Source organism: Cydia fagiglandana, chromosome 22, assembly GCF_963556715.1.
Source record: "Cydia fagiglandana chromosome 22, ilCydFagi1.1, whole genome shotgun sequence".
NCBI lineage: Eukaryota > Metazoa > Arthropoda > Insecta > Lepidoptera > Tortricidae > Cydia > Cydia fagiglandana.
Genome location: NC_085953.1, coordinates 13,219,460 through 13,242,134, shown reverse-complemented (window position 1 = coordinate 13,242,134; position 22,675 = coordinate 13,219,460). Strand labels below are relative to the sequence as shown.

At 42.5% G+C, this 22,675-nt stretch overlaps 1 protein-coding gene across 1 annotated transcript in view; it reads left to right on the top strand.

The window, feature by feature from the left end:
• Positions 1 to 22,273, top strand: part of LOC134675468 (solute carrier family 12 member 9) — a 48,331-nt gene extending 26,058 nt beyond the window's left edge. Inside the window, exons 9-20 of the mRNA XM_063533738.1 lie at positions 177 to 266; positions 589 to 790; positions 4,965 to 5,166; positions 6,464 to 6,595; positions 8,189 to 8,296; positions 8,659 to 8,807; positions 11,192 to 11,377; positions 16,615 to 16,796; positions 17,010 to 17,146; positions 18,738 to 18,835; positions 19,449 to 19,578; positions 22,166 to 22,273. Of these exons, the coding sequence (XP_063389808.1) occupies positions 177 to 266; positions 589 to 790; positions 4,965 to 5,166; positions 6,464 to 6,595; positions 8,189 to 8,296; positions 8,659 to 8,807; positions 11,192 to 11,377; positions 16,615 to 16,796; positions 17,010 to 17,146; positions 18,738 to 18,835; positions 19,449 to 19,578; positions 22,166 to 22,246 (1,697 nt within the window). The 3' untranslated portion in view covers positions 22,247 to 22,273. The remainder of the gene's footprint in view (positions 1 to 176; positions 267 to 588; positions 791 to 4,964; positions 5,167 to 6,463; positions 6,596 to 8,188; positions 8,297 to 8,658; positions 8,808 to 11,191; positions 11,378 to 16,614; positions 16,797 to 17,009; positions 17,147 to 18,737; positions 18,836 to 19,448; positions 19,579 to 22,165) is intronic.
• Positions 22,274 to 22,675: the final 402 nt, after the last annotated feature.

Genomic DNA, 22,675 nt, shown 5'->3' with positions numbered 1-22,675 from the left:
TTGGTGAGTCTTATGACTCTTTACTTTTAAATAAGAAAGTTTCTTATTAACTGGGTAGAAAGAAACAAAAACTATGACCAAATCATAGGACTGAAAGAAATAAAAAATAATAAAAACATTACTATTGGTGCCGTGACCAGGATTCGCCTTTTTAATTTATACTTATTTATTCGCAGGTATGTTGATGGCGACATTTTCCGCTGGCTTGTCTAACCTGATCGGAGCGTCGCGAGTATTGGAAGCGCTCGCTAAGGACAATATTTATGGTAAATATACGATCAAGTTAGTATTCATGTCTTTTACTCTGTACTGAAAAAAGCTTTTTGAGCTTTCGGCAGGCGTGGCTCACTCCGCGATTTCGTCGCTTTGCAACAGGTAGCTACAAGTACATCCGTTCCACTCCAATTTTGGTGGCTAGCCATAAGCCGCGCGCGGCGCTGTCCCCACCTAGCGGCCATATCTGTCCTGATCGTAACAGACGCGTTTTGTTAGAGTGAGTACCTTGTACTATTATTTATTCTGTTCTTTCGGTAGGACTCGGCTAGTGTGCAAATGTTCTAGTTTATTTGTTAATTTTATTTTTCCCAGGTTTCCTCCTCCGCCCCATGGTGTCCCACTCAGGGAACCCCGTGCTCGCCGTCATAGCGTCCTGGCTGCTAGTCCAAATAGCCATAGTGACCGGCTCACTCAACGCCATAGCCCAGATCAACTCCGTGTTATTCATGACTAGCTACTTCGCTATTAACTTGGCGTGTTTGGGACTGGATTTAGCTGGTGCTCCTAACTTCAGGTTAGTTGTTAGGTATTAGTTATAAACCATACTATAATTATCAGATTTGCTCACAAAATTCCACGAAAATCGGTTTAGAATAGCAACCTGTAGAGAACAGCGGGACGTACAGTCAGCAGCAGATATACCTGAGCGGGCAAGGTGTCCAAGAAAACATATACACTTCAATCGTCACAAAAATAAGGACATCTAAGTTGTCATTTTCACGTAGGCTTTCAGTTCGTCACATATATTTTAACTTCTGAGTTTTTCTTTAACACATACACCCTTATTTAATCACAATGACAATAACGGTTACAAAGTCAGTGGTAACTAAGCAGTCAAATTCAAGCTGCTGTCATTAATACCTACACGCACTGCCAATCACGTACGTCAGCAGCCAGGGTGCCACCAATTGCTAAGCAGTTGTTATTTCAATGGTAACTAAGCATCAACATTTTATCTGTTTAACTTTAAAAAAAATACTGTAGCAGCTACGAGTTGACACCTCCTTTCTTAAAGAAGTATTTTATCGTCAAGTGTCAAACTTAGACAATAAATAAGTAGGTTCTACGAGAATGATCGGTTTTTTTATTTTAACTGTAATAATATGCGGCCGTTCTTCCAAATCGTAGAGCATATTATACATATTATTTATAAGGTAGATACAAACATAATAATAAATTAACTTATACAGGGTGGAAAGATAAGTCGGGCCCTGGAGGGAAACTACCTTAAATCCTTAAGCTGGCTCATTTTACTTAAAGGAGACATTCCTTTATTTTTTAAAAGAAACAAAACTGCATTCACAGTATTTTTATTTTTTTCTTCAATTTGGCTTGTCTAAAAAAATCTTAAGTACTAAATATTACATTTTATGGATATTTTGTACGACAGACGAGTGTAAGACCTATAATGTTACTTGGAGAAATATTATCATTAACATTAACTGTATCGATTAGTAGAATAAAATTGCGAGTTTTTATTTTTTGGAATTTTTAGACGGTTCGAGTCCCGGGCGAGGCAAGCGAGGTTTTGAAAATCTTTGAATGCAGTTTTGTTTCTGTATATAAAATTAAACTAAATTAAAACTAAAAACTGCAAAATTAAATGAAATAAAATTAAAATATGTCTAAAAAATTGGGCCCCTTTGGCATGGTGCCGAGGACGCTGGCAGCGTTTCCCCGCTGTATTACTAAGCTAATACGTTGAGCGAGAATATATGTTAATATATTTATTTAGTACGCTTATTGTACACAGGGTGGCCCATTTAGATCGGCCAGTATGGGAAAATCTGATACTATAAAATATATATATCTCTTCTTAGGAACCATGTCATCGATTTTAGTAACACGAAAAACTGCATTCATACATTAAAAAAAAATGTGTACTCAGCTTAGGAATCGAACCCCGAACGTTTTGAAAAATAAAACTAAGACTATTTGTACACTGATCTCTTCTTAGGAACCATGTCATCGATTTTAGTAACACGAAAAACTGCATTCATACATTAAAAAAAATGTGTACTCAGCTTAGGAATCGAACCCCGAACGTTTTGAAAAATAAAACTAAGACTATTTATATTTAGATATCGATTGTGTAGGTCTTAAGCAGTAAATGTTACTATGAAACATGATGTCTGAAATTAATAAAATGCATTGTTTTCATTTTCCACTGCTGACGTGCAGACGTCCACTGCTGAAGGGGGAGGCTTATGTTCAGCAGTGGACGTCTTATGGCTGAGATGATGATGATGATGATTGTTTTCATATCCTTTAATTTATTTTAGTAAGTTTTCGAAAAGACCACCATGTTTTTCGATACATTTTACATAAATTTTTTTTTAATGTTTGTATGCAGTTTTTCTTGTTACTAAAATCGATGACATGGTTCCTAAAAAGAGATCGGTGTATGTCTTAGGTATAGTTTTAGATTTTCCCATACTGACCGATCTAAATGGGCCACCCTGTATAGTACTAAAATACGATGCCCCGAATCGATCAAAGCACAAAGGAGAAAATAATTAAATTGAAACGTAACACGGTCAGTGTCCCAATCTGACATGTAAACCTTATGGCTTTGTAATAGAGGCTAGCCGTGGCCCCACGTGAGGAGCACGGGCAGTAAAGGTGTTAAACATATCCTAGCAGTAAATATCAATTGGCATTCGGCACAGGAGTATGTTTGATGTTTGATGAGTACTTAATCTAAGGAACGCCCACTGCGGGTTCAAACCTACAACAACGTCTTGTTAGAAAGTCGTTCATACGCTACATGTGACACATCTTCAAAAATTATAATTAATTATTATCTAATGCGAAATTAACATAAAACCAGAAGACACAAATTAATAATAGAAATGAAACCCAAAAAAAATAAAAAGCTGTAATCTCTAGGTGCGTACGACTGAGATTTGAACCCGCGGTCTCTCCTTTGAAAAGCAAACGCCTGAAACTGAGACCACAACGTGCCTTGACAATTGGCTCTAAATTCGGCTTCAGTTAGCTTTCGCTATGTGTCATTCGTTTTGACGATTCAGTTAAAAGAAATACTTTGCAGTAAGTTGACCGAGAGGCTCCTGTCAAATGGTTGAAGGACAAAACATGAGATAGATGTATGTGATGACAAGACTGTACTGCTTTCGATGATTGTCAAAACGCTTTACCTGAAATTAGCACTTCTTAAAGGAGTGGCCAGACATAGCACTTGACAGGGATTTGTGGAGAGGTTGGGGGGAGGCCTTTGCCCAGCAGTGGGACACGACAGGCTCCAAATAATAATAATAGCCAGGATATGGAAATTAAAAACTGTTACTATAGTTCCCATTGTTTTGTCTACTACAGGTGTCATCCCACAGCAACTACATACTTCGATTAAAACGTTAGCATTTCCATCATCATCCTACATACTAATGCAGAAAGCAGTGATTTTAAACACATGTAGGATAGTCCGAAAATTCTTACAGACAGATTTACAACCCCCTGAAACCAATAACCAACGAGTGCCAGGAATCCAAACATCCCCAACTCTACCCCACATAGAGCAGCAAGACCAAAACGGCCAAAACTCACAAGATGATTTGATAGCATGAGATGCACTTGGCTTAGGCCCGTGCATTTCATTAATACCAGTTCTCCCTAGAGCACTGAGAAAAACAAAGAACCAAATAATAATAATAATAGCATGGCTATCTTTCATTCAATATTCGACCATACTTGTATGCTTTAAAGTCTATTTTTCCATATTGTTCAGATATATTTGACACGTTGACCGCTTAGATACCAGTGGTTTTTTGACAGCTAAGGTATCAATGACATGTTGTAAGTGTAGAAATTAATGAATAGTGACTGTTAACATCTTTGTGACACGCTGAGCGCTCACAAGTAAATCCTACCATGACAGTCAACAACTTTTTGACAGTTTAAACGTTTACCTCTCTTTGAGCACCTGGAGTGTATAGCGACTTCTGCTGCTGACTGTACCAAAGCATATTTGTTAAAGCTGCCGTTTCAGCTTTGTTCGCATTTATTCACTCGGTCAACTAAAAGCAACTTTGACCATTGATAGATCTTATACCATTGCGATAGGGTCGATAATCGACCAGACTGTGTCGATAGTTGAAATAGCCGTCACTATGGTCACTACGGCTCACTCAACGCAATAGCCCAGATCAACTCTGTCTTGTTCATGACTAGCTACTTCGCTATTAACTTGGCGTGTTTGGGACTGGATTTAACTGGTGCTCCTAACTTCAGATCAGTTTTTATATCGTATATTATATTGTTTGTATTACCTATTGTGTGCAGTTGAAAAATAACATAATCATATGTCTTAATCAGAATGTATGAGACACAGAGTATTGTTCTGTGTTAGTGTAACATTGTTCTGTGTCAGATTGGTTCTTGTTTTAGGTTAGAATGTTGCATTAGTCTGTGTTACGATCACAAAGCAGCATTGTTTTTAATTATAATGAAGCACGGTTTTAAATCAGATTGTAACATTATACTGAGTAAGAATTAGTCCAAAGAAACCAGAACATTTTTTGTTGGTATTTTTATTTTATTGTATTTATTTGGAAAGCAAACAGAAATAAGTGAGCAGGAGATAAGTTTACAGAGACACACTAAGGACATTTACTTATTTCCTTAACAGCTCTCACTAATTCTCTATTTTCCTACGATTTATTTTTTTGCAGGCCGTCTTTCAAGCACTTCTCGTGGCACACGTGCCTGGCCGGTCTACTGGGCTGCGCGGGAGTAATGTTCGCGTTACGGCCCGCGCACGCCAGCGGCGCCGCCCTGGCGTGCGCGGCGCTGGTGTTGACGCTACATGCACTGTCGCCTGCCGCGGCGTCGCCTGCTTGGGGCAGTCTTAGTCAAGCGCTTATATTTCACCAGGTAAAGTGTCCAATGGACTATTAAAGGCCTGTGCACACCGGCTGCGTGTGCGTGACGTGTACGTGCGCGTACGCCGTTGTAGTATACAGACCCTTGTGAGAGACGGCACACCGCTTGCGTGACGTGTGCGTGTGCAGCTCCAACATTTTAGCGCTGCGTGCACGTCACGCACACGCAAGCCGATGTGCATAGGCCTTAAACCTTTATGAGACAGAAGGAATAATTAATTTCCCACGGTGATATTTAACATTGTTTCAAAGTATTAGGGCTCGTTTTGCATAATTTCTGACGGCATGCCTTTTAAAATGTTAAAAATTTAACTTGTAAGTGTTTCGTATATAAGGATCAGAGTTCGGCATTTTTGTAGTAAATCGTAATACTTGTGCGAGTTTCACAGTTATAAATGTTTGGTTTTTTTTCAACCTTGATGATATTTCATTAAATACAAAAAATTATAAAAAAAAGAATTTAGATGCAAAAAGTACAGGATAAGTCCAAGAACGAAACTGTTGGCTTTTTAACCACTAAGACAATTTTGACAATGGCAAAGATGGTACTTAATTCGAATTCAGAATCAAGGTTAGTACGGTTACTCCAAGAAAAACAGTTACAAAGTAAAAGTGATGACCTGATGACACAGACAAAACATGCTCTAGACGGAGCTTAGAGCAATTATTTCATAAAACTGATGCTGCCAAAAATACAGAGGTGCGGGGGACGAGGTGAGCGGGTCCCGTGCCATGATTGGTCCGTTCAAAGACACGGGCGTCACACAAAGACACTTGACTCGAAAATGGAGTAAAACTACCGTATATTCTTGGCAGAGGGGGTAGCGCTACTATGCTCAGTCTGGAGTCTGTGCCTGATGACAATAATTTAACTCACGAATGTAGATATTGTATTGTATTGTATTGTGGTATTTGACTAGTAGGAAATAGTTATTTGTTTTACAAGGGGCAAAGTTGTTTAACCGCTCGTGCGAGGGTTAAACAAACTTTGCCCCCGAGTGAAACACAAAAATGTTCACCACACCAACCCGAAGCAAATATTAAATGTAAAATATGAAACAAAATCAAACCAAATCAAATCCAAATGAATGTTATTAAATATTTATCTTCCAAAATCATCATTTAAAAGCCAATTCTACCAGCAAACATAAGAAAACAACTCAAAATTTGCATTTGATTACTTTGCGTCACATGTGAATAAAATGCAACTTTGCTATCAGTTTTTGAAGTGCAACGTAAGCCTTTCCGAGCTGGTGTGGTGAAAATACATTATGTTCTGTTGTCCTTAGGTCCGCAAGTACCTGCTGCTGCTGGACCCGCGGCGCGAGCACGTCAAGTTCTGGCGGCCGCAGATGCTGCTACTGATCGCCTCGCCGAGGCAGCAGGCGCCGCTCATAGACTTCGTTAATGACCAGAAAAAGGTACTTTTTAGGGTTCCGTACCCAAAGGGTAAAAACGGGACCTTATTACTAAGACTCCACTGTCCGTATGTCTGTCCAGCGGTCTGTCACCAGGATGTATCTCAGGAACCGTGATAGATAGACTACTAAAAAGTACAGATACCTCGGTGGGCGAGTTTTTTTTAGGGTTCCGTACCTCAAAAGGAAAAAACGGAACCCTTATAGGATCACTCGTGCGTCTGTCTCTCTGTATGTCCGTCTGTCACAGCCTATTTTCTCGGGAACTACTGGACCAATTAAGTTGAACTTTGGTACACGTATGTAAATTAGTGACCCAAAGATGGTCATGTTTTTTTTATAATTTTAAAATACATAGGTTCGAAAGTTATTTAAGAAAATAGCCAAAAAATGACCATTCCCCCTCCCCTTTATCTCCGAAACTACTGGGTCTAAAATTATGAAAAAAATACACAATATAGTTCTTTACATGTAGATGACAGGAAAACCTATTAGAAATGCGCAGTCAAGCGTGAGTCACACTTATGTACGGAACCCTAGAAACGCGAGTCGCGAGTCTTGGCCGGTTTTTGTTATAAATAACAATTCAAAAACAATGATATAGGTAGTTCCACTTGAGTTGAGGTGAATGATTACACACACAGCTACATGAAGTACTGATTGCAAAAATTGCTCGCATTTGTGGCATCATCGGTTGCATGAAATAATTCGTCGTTGCGCATTCCAAAGCTGATATATGTGCTCGATTTTTGATTGACAAATAGTCACCTAGACAATAGGCACCAAAATATAGAAGGTATTAATTCATTTGTGACGTTATCTATGAAAAGGGACCTTATTGTCGATGGCGCTTACGCTATTATTAATGATGCTCCGATATAAATACAATTGCCACGCGACGCTGTGCGGCGTAAGCGCCATCGACAATAAGGTCCCTTTTCATAGATAATGCCCCATTTGATATAAATCTCGCACATATCAGATTTGGTAAGCGCAACGATGAATTGCTCTAAACTCGGTCTAGAGGATTCCTAGTCTATGGGTGTAATACCACCCCGAGTTCATTTTATGTCCTAAAGCTACAGTATCGGCACTCTGGAGAAATAGAACTTTCGCAACTGTTCTCCCATAAGGGCCACTTGCACCATCCCACTAACCCTGGTGTCAATTGTAGGTATGGTGCGGGAAGAAGAAGAAGAAGAAAAAAACTGTTTCCTTAACTAGGTATATAGATGGCGTTACAGGTAAGTACACTAGGATATTTATATTATATTTTTTACCTAATATATATGTGTATTTATTTATGCATTGATAAACTATTATTATTTATGACAGATTTTAAGTAGGTAAATGTTTTTGGGAAAGTTTTAGCGAGCATCATCCCACACAGGTACGTATGAGTTTCTATCGTTAACACCTGGGTTAAACGGTTAAACCTGGACTTACCACCGTTACCAGTACAATTTGACACTGGGTTAACGGTTTAACCGGTTAACCCCGGGTTGGTGGGATGGTGCAATTGGCGTTAAGAGAGCTTTCTCCTTAACTACACTCCAGAACATAATTTTCTCTTTATGACAATGTATATTGTTTCAGGGCGGTTTGTTCGTGTTGGGACACGTTCGGGTTGGAGAGCTGGATGGCAGCGGCGATCCTCTGGCAGAAGAACACAAATACTGGCTCCAGCTCATTGATCACCTCAAGGTATTTCACTTTACGTTGTGACACAGAATAAGTAATAGTATTATCATACAGAACGGCCACGCACCGCCTCGCCCCGACTCGCATTACCTCGCCCCGCGACTGGCCGCGACATGACTCTGGCGTACTTCTGGCGTCCTCTCAGTAAAGCGACTTACCCACACATACACAATGACGCGTGTACAGACGTGCCACGCACACATATAAACGCAAATGATTTTTGATGTATGGCGCGTCCGCCCTGTGTTACCGACGAGTCACGACCAGTGAAACCTGTGTCGAAACGTCGGTAAATAAAGGTAATTGCTTAAATTTCGCGTTAGACCCAAAGTAGCCAGTAATAACTGATAAGACGTATTTTTTAGGTAAAAGCATTCGTAGAGCTGTGCCTAGCGCCCTCTGTACGCAGCGGAGCGGCGCAACTGACTCGCCTCGCCGGACTCGGAGCCATGAAGCCAGACACAGTGCTACTAGGGTTCAGAGACCAGGCGCCTCCGAGGGACTTCTTCCGGGAGTAAGTACAAGCCTCTTTTGTAGTGGGACATGGTTCATATCAGTTGTATAAAATGTATAAAAATATTGACATTTTCAGCAGCAATGCAGTCGTGCAGGGATGTCGCGCTGCAATTATGTCGCAGTCGACTGCATTACTGCAGGAAACGTCAGATAACTGCACTAATTGCTGGTGTTGTCTGAATCCGATCAGTAGGTTTAATCTGTTTTCTGTATCAACAGCTAAATACACAATTATACATGGTGTGGCTGACCATGGGGCTTTAAATCCAGGGCTTGATATTACTCGCTAAACTGAGCTACTTTTACTATGGGACCAACCCTAAAATCGGGGAAATTTTTTTGGCTTTTCCATAGAAAATGTCGACATCTGATCAGCCAAAATGTATGAAATTGTAAAAAAAACTTTCGGGATTTTGGGGTTGGTGCCATAATAAAAGTAGGGTCATTCCACCGTTTCGGGTGTTACACTTGAACTCATAAAATAAGGTTTTATTCGATATTGTAACAGGAACTAGGAGGTTATAACTATTGATTCATCTACTACTTTGATAATATTTTCCTTTCCTGTACGCACATTATTAAAGTATAAGAGAAATAACGAGAGAATCACTAAAAAGTAGCTGTTTCGGGCGTTACGCGAATTGGCCTATACCTTCTGACCATCAGTACCAAAATGCATAATTAAGCGAATTGTATCAAGTAAGCTCCAGTTTTATTTATGTCAAGTAATAATAGTTAGTATAGTCTACTGAAACACTGAAGTAACACTGAGTATCACTTGTCTGTTTCGGGTGTTACTCATGGTTCGTTTCGGGTGTTACGAGTACGAAATTAAGACAGATTTATACGAAATTATGGCTCATTTTATTGAAATTATTGTCTTTTTAATAAATTCGATTAAAAATATAAGTAATAAATGCTGAATTATTTTAAAATACATTATCTTAACAATAAAAACTGTTTCTCGAAGATATCATAATTATTTTTCTTTCGATGCGAATATTTCCGAAAATATTCACTTCATCAAAAACTTGTTGATGGTGACACTTATTCATTTTGAAAGATCTATCCAACGACACCCCACATCACAGGATTAAATGCAAAAAAAATTAAAAATATTTGTTTTGTACAGGAGCTACCATAGATTTATAAGGCATAGATTCCTAGTTCGTACACCCCCAGTGAAGCCATTTCAAGTGCGACGTCACGTCACACTCGCATCATCGTATTCGAACGGCCCTCGCAGTACTCAAAGTCAAATCGGTCTGTGTACACCTCCCGTTTAAAAATCAAAAACTACAGGAAAGATGGTTGTTTGTACAGTGAATGGGTGTCACAACACATCATAATAATAAAAACAAACCGCTTGATATTACATTTCACGCGTAAGTATCGAGTTTAATGTGATATTTTTACATAATCGTAAATACAAAAATCCACATTTTCGTCAGCCGCCATTTCTTCTAAATGTTGCCAGTGTAGTGAATATTTTTTCCTCCAAATGGGACATGACGTCTACATTCTAAAATAAATACGCTCAATTAAATTTCATCGTATAATTATAGAAAATTATAATTAAGTTAATGATTTAGGTAAGTATTTACTTTTTTCTTATTTTTATTTTGTGTCATGTTCGTTTCAGTTTTCTGACTGATCTACTTCTGTCTGCGAGATGGAAGGAAAAAAATAGACTAAATCGGAATGGAAACATTGGAAACGGACTAAACACAGTCGAATATGCTCTGTCCTATTTAAATTTATTCTTATTATTTTATGCACATTTGTTAAATAAATAAAAATAGTAAAAACTTATCAGCTATTTATTTAATCCTTATTTCACAAAATAGAGAAATGCAACAAATTCCAAAATAAACAAAAAGCTTTTGCTACAAAATCGAATCTACACACTTCCAAATTATTAATAACCAAGTGTGATGTTGTTAAAATTCCCCTACTTTGAGAGAAGTAAATGAATACTGGCAACATATTTTGTATATATGTGTGTGTTTGCTGAGCCTAAAACACGAGTGTTCCACGCACACATCGATCGTGTTTCGGCTTCACTTTTGGCAGGTTAGCCGTATGGAGACTATCAGTCTATGCGTTATTAGTTTAAGGGAGCTACCATAAAAAAACATTTATTTTTCGGTTTTTTTTTGTGACATGAAGGTTCGGTATGTTTTCTATGGAAATAGGTTAGTTTTGACTTCTTAAACCAGTTTTCATTTTTCAACCCTTTGGTAGCGTTTCTTATGGAATGACCCAGTAGCTCAGTTTAGCCAGTAGAATCGAGCCCTGGATTTAAAGCCCCATGGTCAGACACACCCTGTATATTTTATTCTACTAACTATAGGTATATTAAAAGTAATTTCTTCATTCCAGCCCCAACTCCCCCTACAAAACAGAGCAGTTCGACACGGAAACCGGGGACGTATTTCCCCTCCGCGGCGCTGACTCAAAACTCAGCGCTCACGAATACGTGAGGGTCGTCGCTGACGTGCTCAGCGTCAACAAGAACGTGGGGCTGTGCAGGCATTTCCACAAGCTGGACATGGCGGCTGTCGAACGGTAAGTTGTCAAACTCAGCGCTCATGACTACATGAGAGTTGTCGCTGAGTCAGCGTCAACAAGAACCTGGTGCTGCGCAGGCACTTCCATAAGCTGGACATGGCGGCTGTCGAACGGTAAGTTGTCAATCTCAGCGCTCATGACTACATGAGAGTTGTCGCTGAGTCAGCGTCAACAAGAACGTGGGGCTGTGCAGGCACTTCCACAAGCTGGACATAGCGGCTGTCGAACGGTAAGTTGTCAAACTCAGCGCTCATGACTACATGAGGGTTGTCGCTGAGTCAGCGTCAACAAGGACGTGGGGCTGTGCAGGCACTTCCACAAGCTGGACATGGCGGCTGTTGAACGGTAAGTTCTCAAACTCAGCGCTCATGACTACGTGAGGGTCGTCGCTGAGTCAGCGTCAACAAGGACGTGGGGCTGTGCAGGCACTTCCACAAGCTGGACATGGCGGCTGTTGAACGGTAAGTTGTCAAACTCAGCGCTCATGAATACGTGACGGTCGTCGCTGAGTCAGCGTCAACAAGGACGTGGGGCTGTGCAGGCACTTTCACAAGCTGGACATGGCGGCTGTCGAACGGTAAGTTCTCAAACTCAGCGCACATGAATACAAATAATAATAATAATAAGCCCTCAGGGCAGCTTGTGGCGAGCTGTTGGGAAGTAACGACCCCACGGACCCGAGTGCTCCCGAGAGTCGGTCAGGGTCTCCGTCTCCGGCGTGTCTTCGTCGGTCGGAGTGGACCCCAAGGGGACCCGCAGGACTCTCAGCTCTGGCTTGCCTTAATTGGCCGTCCAGAGAGGAATCGTTAGAGCTATATGCTCCAGGGGTGGAAGTGAAAGATGCATAAGACGCGAGTTGGCACAGTGGCTGTTAACAGCCACTGGGTAGAAAGCGGCGCACACCTCTCGACACCCCTGAGCCGCTCACACCGATGTTGCTCCTGGTCGTCTTCGCGACGGCAGTTTCAGGGGCCCATCTAGTTAGCGGCAAGTCACCGCCTGCCTCGATAACTTGTGTAAACATTGTTATGGCAGGTGTCCGTACGTCTTTGTAATAACCCAGTCTCATAGTCCACCCAAACTTCAATCCATAGACCGGTAAACTGTTCTCTTTTTCTACAATAGTCCCAATGCCTGCTGAGACCGGTTCATGGGTGTCTATTGTTGCACCTGTGAACGGGTTCCAGCAGGCGTTCTACATGACATTAAAGCTCTCCAAAGGGCCTCTACGTGTTGGATCTATATCCCCACGCAAGCCTATCAAAAGACCGGGATTTACAGGCCCGTGATTCCAAAAAAGGAGATACAAATAATAATAATAATGGGGTCAGATGCAGAAGGCGGTAATTTTGGACACGGCGCGTATAGTGTGATGCGCGCTTGGAATCGGACGCGTTTCACTGCATAATATCGAATAACATATTTATTCGCGATCGGCGTGACTTAGGTCGCTGCCCCGTATTTTTCGCGATGGGTTCGCAACAACTCATAGCGAATGAATTACTGGCGTTTGTACAGAATGCCATAGACACCATGGATGAAGTCAGCATCAGGCAGATCTGCAAATCAAGTTTCAGTGAAGACGACATTTGCAGTGGCAAGGCGCTGCTCTTCCAGACGCTCGGCAAAACTGACCAGATGCCACCCCGTCGGAGGGATGGGGGCGTGAAGAGTCTCCAGGACATAATACAACTGTTCAAGGAGATCGATCCAGACGACGTGCCTGCCTTCGTTGCGAAGCGGCTAGACCGGTTACCGCCGGTTACCTTTGATCACGTCGATGTCACCAGGCTGCTGAAGGACATAACATTCCTGAAGACGAGTCTGGCAGAAGTGCAGGCTAAGTTAGAGGTATCTAATAATGCCATCAGTGAGCTACGTTCAGAATTGGCGTTATTATTACGTAGCGCACGTTCGGAATGTAGGTCAGATACCTCTAACATAGCCGTGTGTCACGTTGCGCGGAATGTGTCCATCGGCGGTATTGAACCCGCGAATTTGGATGCGTCGGCGATTGCTGAGCAGGCGACCGCCGACCCGCGCCCCGCCGCCGCCCGCCCGTCTACGTCACCGGAGACGCGCACGTCACGCGAGAGTACGTTAACCCCGAAACGTTCTTACGCTGCTACTGCTGCTAAGCCGCCTGCTGTGTCCAAGCCTAAGCAGCGGCCGAAGAAAGGGGTGCAGAGCCTTCGTGAACCTGTTCACAAGGACCAATCACAGCCGACTCTAAGGGAGTCGCGATTAGGGCATGCTCCCGGGAATTCCCGGTTCTCATATTCCCGGGAATTCCCGGGAATTTTATGGTATCAAAAGAACCGGTACTGAAGACCCGGTACCGGTACTTCCCGGTTCTCATCATATGACTATTTATTCCCATTTCAATAGTAGTAATGTATTAGTACTTTAGCTCGGGACATTATATAACATTTAATAATGGTGCTATGAAACCCAAATAACCCGATAAATTAACCTAGTAAAGTAGGCATTCGTGCAGACAGGCCGTGCCGTCATATAGTGCTGAGTGCATCGACTACGCTACGGCCGTGTGGCTCGGCCCAGGCGGAGCCAATGTGTGCCGGTTAATTTCGTAAAATAGTTTGGAACGCCAATTAAGTGTTTGTTTATAATAAAATAAGTCATTTATTAATTCTTATGCAATTATTTATATGAAAATAAGTCATTCATAAAGATTGTACGCTAACAGAAACAATTTCTTAAAAGTAATCAAAAGATGCCTTGAGAACCGGGAAGAACCGGGAATCCCGGTTCCGGCCATGCCCAGAACCGGGAAATGAAATTCTTGGTACCGGGACCGGTACTGCATGCCCTAGTCGCGATGCGACGCGGACGGTTTCAAGAAGGTGGAGAAGAGAAGAAAACCGGCTCGTCAGAATCAGTGTGGTACCGCACCGACTGGACCCAACCATTTGCTGCGTCCTGCAACACCGTCGACGCTGCTGTATGTGTCCCGTCTACATTACCTTACGAAGGTCGACGACATCGTAAAGTATGTGAAAACGAAGACCGGATTCATCCTGAGGGTTGCGAAGTTGGAATCTCGACACAATGCGAATTTTAATTCGTTTGTGGTGAGCGTTCCGACTGATCATCTAGCGACCTTCACCAAGGAGGAGTTTTGGCCGAAGGGTGTCAAGTTTCGGCGGTTCCGCGGCTGGCTTCCTGACACTGCGGGGTTGCGTAATGCATCGCAGCCATAATGTGATTTGTAGTGTTTAGTTTTAGAATATATTTTTATAATATGTATGCTAGTTTTAAGGTATTTATGTATGGGCCACTAGTTGCCTGAAATAAAGATTTCATTCATTCATAGTACGTCGATTCCTCACTCTGCGGCCCTGACCACCGGCAGCTTGGGCCCTGCCCCGCTGCCGGCGGCACCCTAGGTTAGGTTTTTTATAATGTGTTTATAATTTTTTTTTATTGTTTGTAAGTGTTTTTATATTTTACTTTTATATTCATATTAATATTATAATTAACCTAACTTAAGAAGAAAAATAAATAAAGAAGATAATAATAAATTCTTTATTTACGACCATCGAGGATCATTTGTGTTAGTAATATAAATAGTGTTATCCTAGTGTTAGAACTACATAACTATCCTTAAAATAACTATATTTATTTATTTCTGCGTGCGTGTATCAAGCAGCAGTTATTCAAGTACAGGCAATCGATTCTGCCTGCCAACATTCTCAGAATGCTGTTGGAGCTGGCCCTCACTCTGCGCACAAGGGATGTAGCTCGCTTGCGCATGGTGGTGTAGAAGCAGTCTACTCGCGCCTGCGCGAACATCCCCGATGCACTACAGAATTTGGGCAGCCCCATCAGCACTCTGAAAGCGTTGTTATATTGAACACGCAGAGCGCTGTACCGTTTATGAGTATAATCAGCCCACAGGTTGCTTGTGTAGAAAGTCGTACAGTAAGCCCTAAAAAGGGTGACTTTTACATCTTTGGAGCAGTGAGCAAACCTGCGGGCTATCATATTAGCTCTCACGGACAACGCTCTGCGTTCGCGTTCGATATCTATGTCGTCCTTAAGGTCAGAGGTTACCATGTGTCCCAAATATTTAAACTGATCCACTATTCGTAGCGGATGGCTATTTAGTTTGACACTTGGAAACTTGGGTGTAGCTTTACCTCTGACCTTAAAGACAACGCATTCGCTTTTGTTCACATTGTACAACAAACCGTGGCTAGATGCGTATTTTTCACATATAGAAATTAGCTTAGCCAATCCGCAGGCCGAGGCACTCAGTAACACCATATCGTCGGCGTAGCTCAGATTATTTACGCAAACTCCATCGATATGGCAGCCGATACGGGTGTTACTGAGCTCCTCTATCAGTGCGTTAATATAGAGATTGAATAGCCTCGGTGAGGTTAACCCGCCTTGCCGTACACCACATTCCAGTAGGCCATATGGCTGTGAAAAGGATCCCGACCATCTGACGACATTAACCTGGTTGTGGCACCAGTATTTAAAAATTCCACTAATGTCAGGTGGCAAGTTAATGTCGTCAAGCTTCTGCCACAAGATGTTGTAGTGCACTAGGTCGAAAGCCTTAGAAAGGTCCAAGAAACAGGCATAGACAGCTGTTCGGCGGTCCGTGTAGTACCTGACGGTCTGTTTCAATGCCAAGATAGCGGATTCAGTCGACAGGCCTGGTTTAAATCCAAATTGATTGTCGTGAATTTTTAAACATCTGTCTAGTTGGCAATTGAGCAGACCGTCAAGCACCTTGAATACGTGACGGTCGTCGCTGAGTCAGCGTCAACAAGGACGTGGGGCTGTGCAGGCACTTCCACAAGCTGGACATGGCGGCTGTCGAACGGTAAGTTCTCAAACTCAGCGCTCATGAATACGTGACGGTCGTCGCTGAGTCAGCGTCAACAAGGACGTGGGGCTGTGCAGGCACTTCCACAAGCTGGACATGGCGGCTGTTGAACGGTAAGTTGTCAAACTCAGCGCTCATGAATACGTGAGGGTCGTCGCTGACGTGCTCAGCGTCAACAAGAACTTCTGTTGAACAAATGTTAACATTTTTAACACATTGGAATATCAAAACATCGATACGCAACAAACTCAGCGCTCCTGAACTTTGTTTCGGTATTTACTGTGAATAAAATAAACAAATTACCTGATATATCTGGCTATAATGTGTCAATATTTTCGCTAATTAATTAATTTGAATAACAAATTATTTTTCACAGGAAGTCAGCAGCGCTGAAATACATTGACGTATGGCTGGTAGAGCCTCTAGCAGCGCACGGGTGCTTCACAGTGCGGGCATTGTTCGCGCTGCAACTCAGCGCCGTTGTCCGCTCAGCGCGTGGTTGGAGGCACTTGCAGTTAAGAGTTTTTACCAAACCGGAGCCTGAACAAGGTGTATTAGGTGAGTTTGGATGTGCCAGGATACAGATAAAATAAACAAAAGTCAATTTAATTAACACTGATTTAATTCTGACTGGTTCTTATTTACGTTTGATAAAAATCGGTCCAGCAGTTTGAAGAGTATCAGCTCTTTTCCAAACTGATGTAAGGCATCATTACCGTCCATAGCGGTTTTATTTTTATTTTAGTTATTTTATCTTAATGTTTGTTTCAGAAGCTGGTAGGACGTTACCAGTAAGCGAAGACGCGTCTCTGGACCCCAGTATAGTGAACCTAGCACCAGGCAGACCGGTGCAGGAGAGACTCCAGCATCTCCTGCGACTGCTGCGTATTAACGCCACGGCGCATGTGGTCAGTACTGTTACTCGCGTGATACCTCGTGCACGTCAGCTGCCGCTCCGACGTCCGTGTTAGGAAGACGCGTCTCTGGACCCCAGTATAGTGAACCTAGCACCAGGCAGACCGGTGCAGGAGAGACTCCAGCATCTCCTGCGACTGCTGCGTATTAACGCCACGGCGCATGTGGTCAGTACTGTTACTCGCGTGATACCTCGTGCACGTCAGCTGCCGCTCCGACGTCCGTGTTAGGAAGACGCGTCTCTGGACCCCAGTATAGTGAACCTAGCACCAGGCAGACCGGTGCAGGAGAGACTGCAGCATCTCCTGCGGCTGCTGCGTATTAACGCCACGGCGCATGTGGTCAGTACTGTTACTCGCATGATACCTCGTGCACGTCAGCTGCCGCTCCGACGTCCGTGTTAGGAAGACGCGTCTCTGGACCCCAGTATAGTGAACCTAGCACCAGGCAGACCGGTGCAGGAGAGACTCCAGCATCTCCTGCGGCTGCTGCGTATTAACGCCACGGCGCATGTGGTCAGTACAGTTACTCGCGTGATGCCTCGTGCACGTCAGCTGCCGCTCCGACGTCCGTGTTAGGAAGACGCGTCTCTGGACCCCAGTATAGTGAACCTAGCACCAGGCAGACCGGTGCAGGAGAGACTCCAGCATCTCCTGCGACTGCTGCGTATTAACGCCACGGCGCATGTGGTCAGTACAGTTACTCGCGTGATGCCTCGTGCACGTCAGCTGCCGTTCCGACGGCCGTGTTAGGAAGGCGCGTCTCTGGGCCCCATTATAGTGAACCTAGCACCAGGCAAACCGGTGCAGGAGAGACTCCAGCATCTCCTGCGACTGCTGCGTATTAACGCCACGGCGCATGTGGTCAGTACAGTTACTCGCGTGATACCTCGTGCACGTCAGCTGCCGCTCCGACGTCCGTGTTAGGAAGACGCGTCTCTGGACCCCAGTATAGTGAACCTAGCACCAGGACGACCGGTGCAGGAGAGACTCCAGCATCTCCTGCGGCTGCTGCGTATTAACGCCACGGCGCATGTGGTCAGTACAGTTACTCGGGTGATACTTCGTGCACGTCAGCTGCCGCTCTGACGTCCATGTTAGGAATTGTGGATATTTAAACACGTTGAAAATAATTTCTTATTTTAGAGCTCCTTCTAGATTTAATTTAAGAAAAAAGTCTCTTAAATTCTCATCTTTGTCTTGAAGAAAAAAAAAAGATAAAACTGTAAAGTAATGGATATTGCGTCAGTTGCTGTTTAGGTCTCATGATGTACTCATCATAATGACACTGACACACATAGAGACAAACAGAAGTCGGTAGAACATTGCCAGTACTTAACCAACCATTACAAGTTTTCTCCAGCCGTCTGAGTGAAGCCGTAGACACTGCCCACCATACAAAACTATAGCAAAGAAGTTAAAACCTTGTTGTATTCTCAATTGGGTTGAATTTGTTTGAAAATTTTACGAAACAAATGAAATGCTACCTACTTTGTTTTTAATTAAGGTTGACATTCCGAAACTGAGTGTACATCCTAATGTACATTGGGCGGCATGAGGATAAAAGTTAACATTTTGTTTACAGATATCGGAGTGGCCGGCGCCGGACGAGACGAGCCGGTGGATGTCCGACAACTCGGACCACTCCATATACCAAAGAGTGCCACTTACTCACCTGCAGAAGTAAGTATACTGCTAACACACAGCTGCGAAAGTGCATACCCACTTTATGAGTGCAATTCATTCGTAAATTGAGTATGCACTTTCATCATATTCATATTCATTTTAGTTGTATTAATCTACATCTTCAGCTATCATACACGGGGGTACAATGTACAATTTTTTTGCTCTAGGTCGATTTGGATATGATTTTCCCGTAATATTTATTTATTATTTTATTATTAAACTTTACACGTTATACGATTAATACTGACCTTATAAATAGAATATTGAAGTAGCTACTAAATTAGGCACTTAGGTCTACTAGCAATTTGGCCATATAGTTCGTTTTTTATAGCATTAGAAAAAAGGTAAACAGTCTAGACGTGTCTTTTTATTGAAAAACACTTTTGAAAAATAAGTCACGGCAAATATGTAACAATAATGAATCATATACGATTATTAACATTATTTTGCTTTCATAAGTAATATGTACTGATTTTTAAAAAGCGTTTTTCAATTAAAAGATACGTCAAATCACATACTCTTTTTCTAATGCTAAAAATGCGAGCTATAGTTACTCGAAATAAATCCTGTTAGTATTTTTTTTATTTAATTTGAATAATTTTATTAACAGGGTGAACAGTATAATCAGGAGTCGAAGCGGCAGTGAGACGGCAGTGACTTTCCTTCAACTGCCCGAGCCGCCGCGGCTCACCGCCGAGCTGAGTGACGCCGACAAAACCATCTGCGGACAATATCTACAGGTATTTACTACGGGGTTCTTTAGATTCACATAATGAACAGGGTGAACAGTATAATCAGCAGTCGAAGCGGCAGTGAGACGGCAGTGACTTTCCTTCAACTGCCCGAGCCGCCGCGGCTCACCGCCGAGCTGAGTGACGCCGACAAAACCATCTGCGGACAATATCTACAGGTATTTACTACGGGGTTCTTTAGATTCACATAATGAACAGGGTGAACAGTATAATCAGCAGTCGAAGCGGCAGTGAGACGGCAGTGACTTTCCTTCAACTGCCCGAGCCGCCGCGGCTCACCGCCGAGCTGAGTGACGCCGACAAAAACATCTGCGGACAATATCTACAGGTATTTACTACGGGGTTCTTTAGATTCACATAATGAACAGGGTGAACAGTATAATCAGCAGTCGAAGCGGCAGTGAGACGGCAGTGACTTTCCTTCAACTGCCCGAGCCGCCGCGGCTCACCGCCGAGCTGAGTGACGCCGACAAAACCATCTGCGGACAATATCTACAGGTATTTATTAACAGGGTGAACAGTATAATCAGAAGCGGCAGTGAGACGGCAGTGACTTTCCTTCAACTGCCCGAGCCGCCGCGGCTCACCGCCGAGCTGAGCGACGCCGGCAAAACCATCTGCGGACAATATCTACAGATATTTATTAACAGGGTGAACAGTATAATCAGAAGCGGCAGTGAGACGGCAGTGACTTTCCTTCAACTGCCCGAGCCGCCGCGGCTCACCGCCGAGCTGAGCGACGCCGACAAAACCACCTGCGGACAATATCTACAGGTATTTATTAACAGGGTGAACAGTATAATCAGAAGCGGCAGTGAGACGGCAGTGACTTTCCTTCAACTGCCCGAGCCGCCGCGGCTCACCGCCGAGCTGACTGACGCCGACAAAACCATCTGCGGACAATGGGTCCATATTGGCTCATATACAATTCATTACTCGAATATTTCTAATAATACCGCTTTGTAGTCATAATCATCGTTTCTCCGAAAATTGTTACTCATATATTTATTTAATAGTTTTTTGTGCTACTACCTACATTATTCATAACGATACATAATCCGTTTTTTTACTCATAATATTGTCACTGAGAATGTATCTGTGCCCATAATGTTATTTGTAAGAATTTCTCGAAGACTAATGCGAGCATTTGCTCTCGCTACGCTCGCTCACTGTGAAGGTCACAGGATTTCGGTTCTGTGAGGTTCTTACCTAACCTAACCCACCATTCTGACAGCATTTCGGTTCTGTGAGGGTCGCAGTTCTAACCTAACCTAACCCACCTTTCCGGCAGCATTTCGGTTCTGTGAGGGTCGCAGTTCTAACCTAACCTAACCCACCATTCTGGCAGCATCTCGGTTCTGTAAGGGTCGCAGTTCTAACCTAACCTAACCCACCTTCCTGGCAGCATTTCGGTTCCGTGGGGGTCGCAGTTCTAACCTAACCTAACCCACCATTCTGGCAGCATTTCGGTTCTGTGAGGGTCGCAGTTCTAACCTAACCCAGCTTTCTGGCAGGATTTCGGTTCTGTGGGGGTCACAGTTCTAACCTAACCTAACCCACCTTTCTGGCAGCATTTCGGTTCTGTGAGGGTCGCAGTTCTAACCTAACCTAACCCACCTGTCTGGCCGCATTTCGGTTCTGTGAGGGTTACAGTTCTAACCTAACCTAACCCACCTTTCTGGCAGCATTTCGGTTCTGTGAGGGTCGCAGTTCTAACCTAACCTAACCCACCTTTCTGCGAGCATTTCGGTTCTGTGAGGGTCGCAGTTCTAACCTAACCCACCTTTATGGCAGGATTTTAACCTGACTTGACCTACAGGTGCATGCTGTTATAAATAAAATCAAATATGTCAAAATCGACATGTCGAGTATATGCATAAATTTTAAATTTTAGTAATAGAGATATTTATGTAGATATTTTAGTAATAGAGACATTATGAATATAATAAATTCGAAGTTCCAATGAGTATTGTTTAATATGAAAATGTACAATGATCATTATATTAAAAAAAAAAATTATATGAGATACATTTTCGGAGTTTCAATAATCGAATTTGCAATTTTATATGAACTTTGGCGCACCCGCGGACAATATCTACAGGTATTATTACGGGGTCCCTTTGTTTCACATAATTATTGAAAGTCATAATGTAATGGTTATTAGATGATTTTGGCATGATTTCTGAAACAAAGTATTTCTATTAATTTAGCGCAAACGAATACTCGAAAGTAGAAAAATGCGAAAAATAATGTAGTTTCTTAATGAAACCAGATTGAAATTTGTATGAAAATCGAACCACCTTAAGACAAACTATTAGAAACAGCCCTGGGCTCCTGGATACCTTACGGCCTGATTCGAACTTTAAGATCTGTCAAAACTTTGCTAAAGATACAACATGGATCGAATATGTCAGTGTTAAAAGTGACGTTCCTGTTTGAAGAACGTATCTTAAAGTTCGAATCAGGCTGATAGTCACTTTTTCTTCGTATATGTCATTTATTTCGATCTATAACATAATAGTGCCTTACACTAATTATTAAATTGATTTTATTTTATATTTTTAATTTTTTCCAGGTTCTAGACGAATTCACTAAAGAGCTCTCCCCAACGATACTGGTGCGAGGACTGAAGCCGGTCACCTCCACGGCTCTGTAAATATAGGAAATAAGTTATATAATATATCGGAATGAGAGTATAAGCGAAGATAATTGATTGTATTAGATGTGTTGAGTCTAAGACAAAGTTATAATTCGAATTAGACATTATGCGGTAATTCTGTTAGGTATATAGACGTGTAACAATTCAGTTACCACAAAATACACAAAATATGTACCTATGTGACGCTGTACAGTCACGTCTAGAAATAACGAAACGGTCGATACAGGCAGCCAAAAATATACTATCACTACCTACCACGGGCAATAAGGTCCTGTATACATATTTTTGACACTTTGTCCTTATCGATATTTTTAGACGTGACTGTACAGCGTGTTCTAGAACATCATATCAGCTGTCTAAGTCGGGAACACAATTTTTTTCTTAGACTAAATACCTTTAGGTGAATTAAATTAATCAAATCGGTAG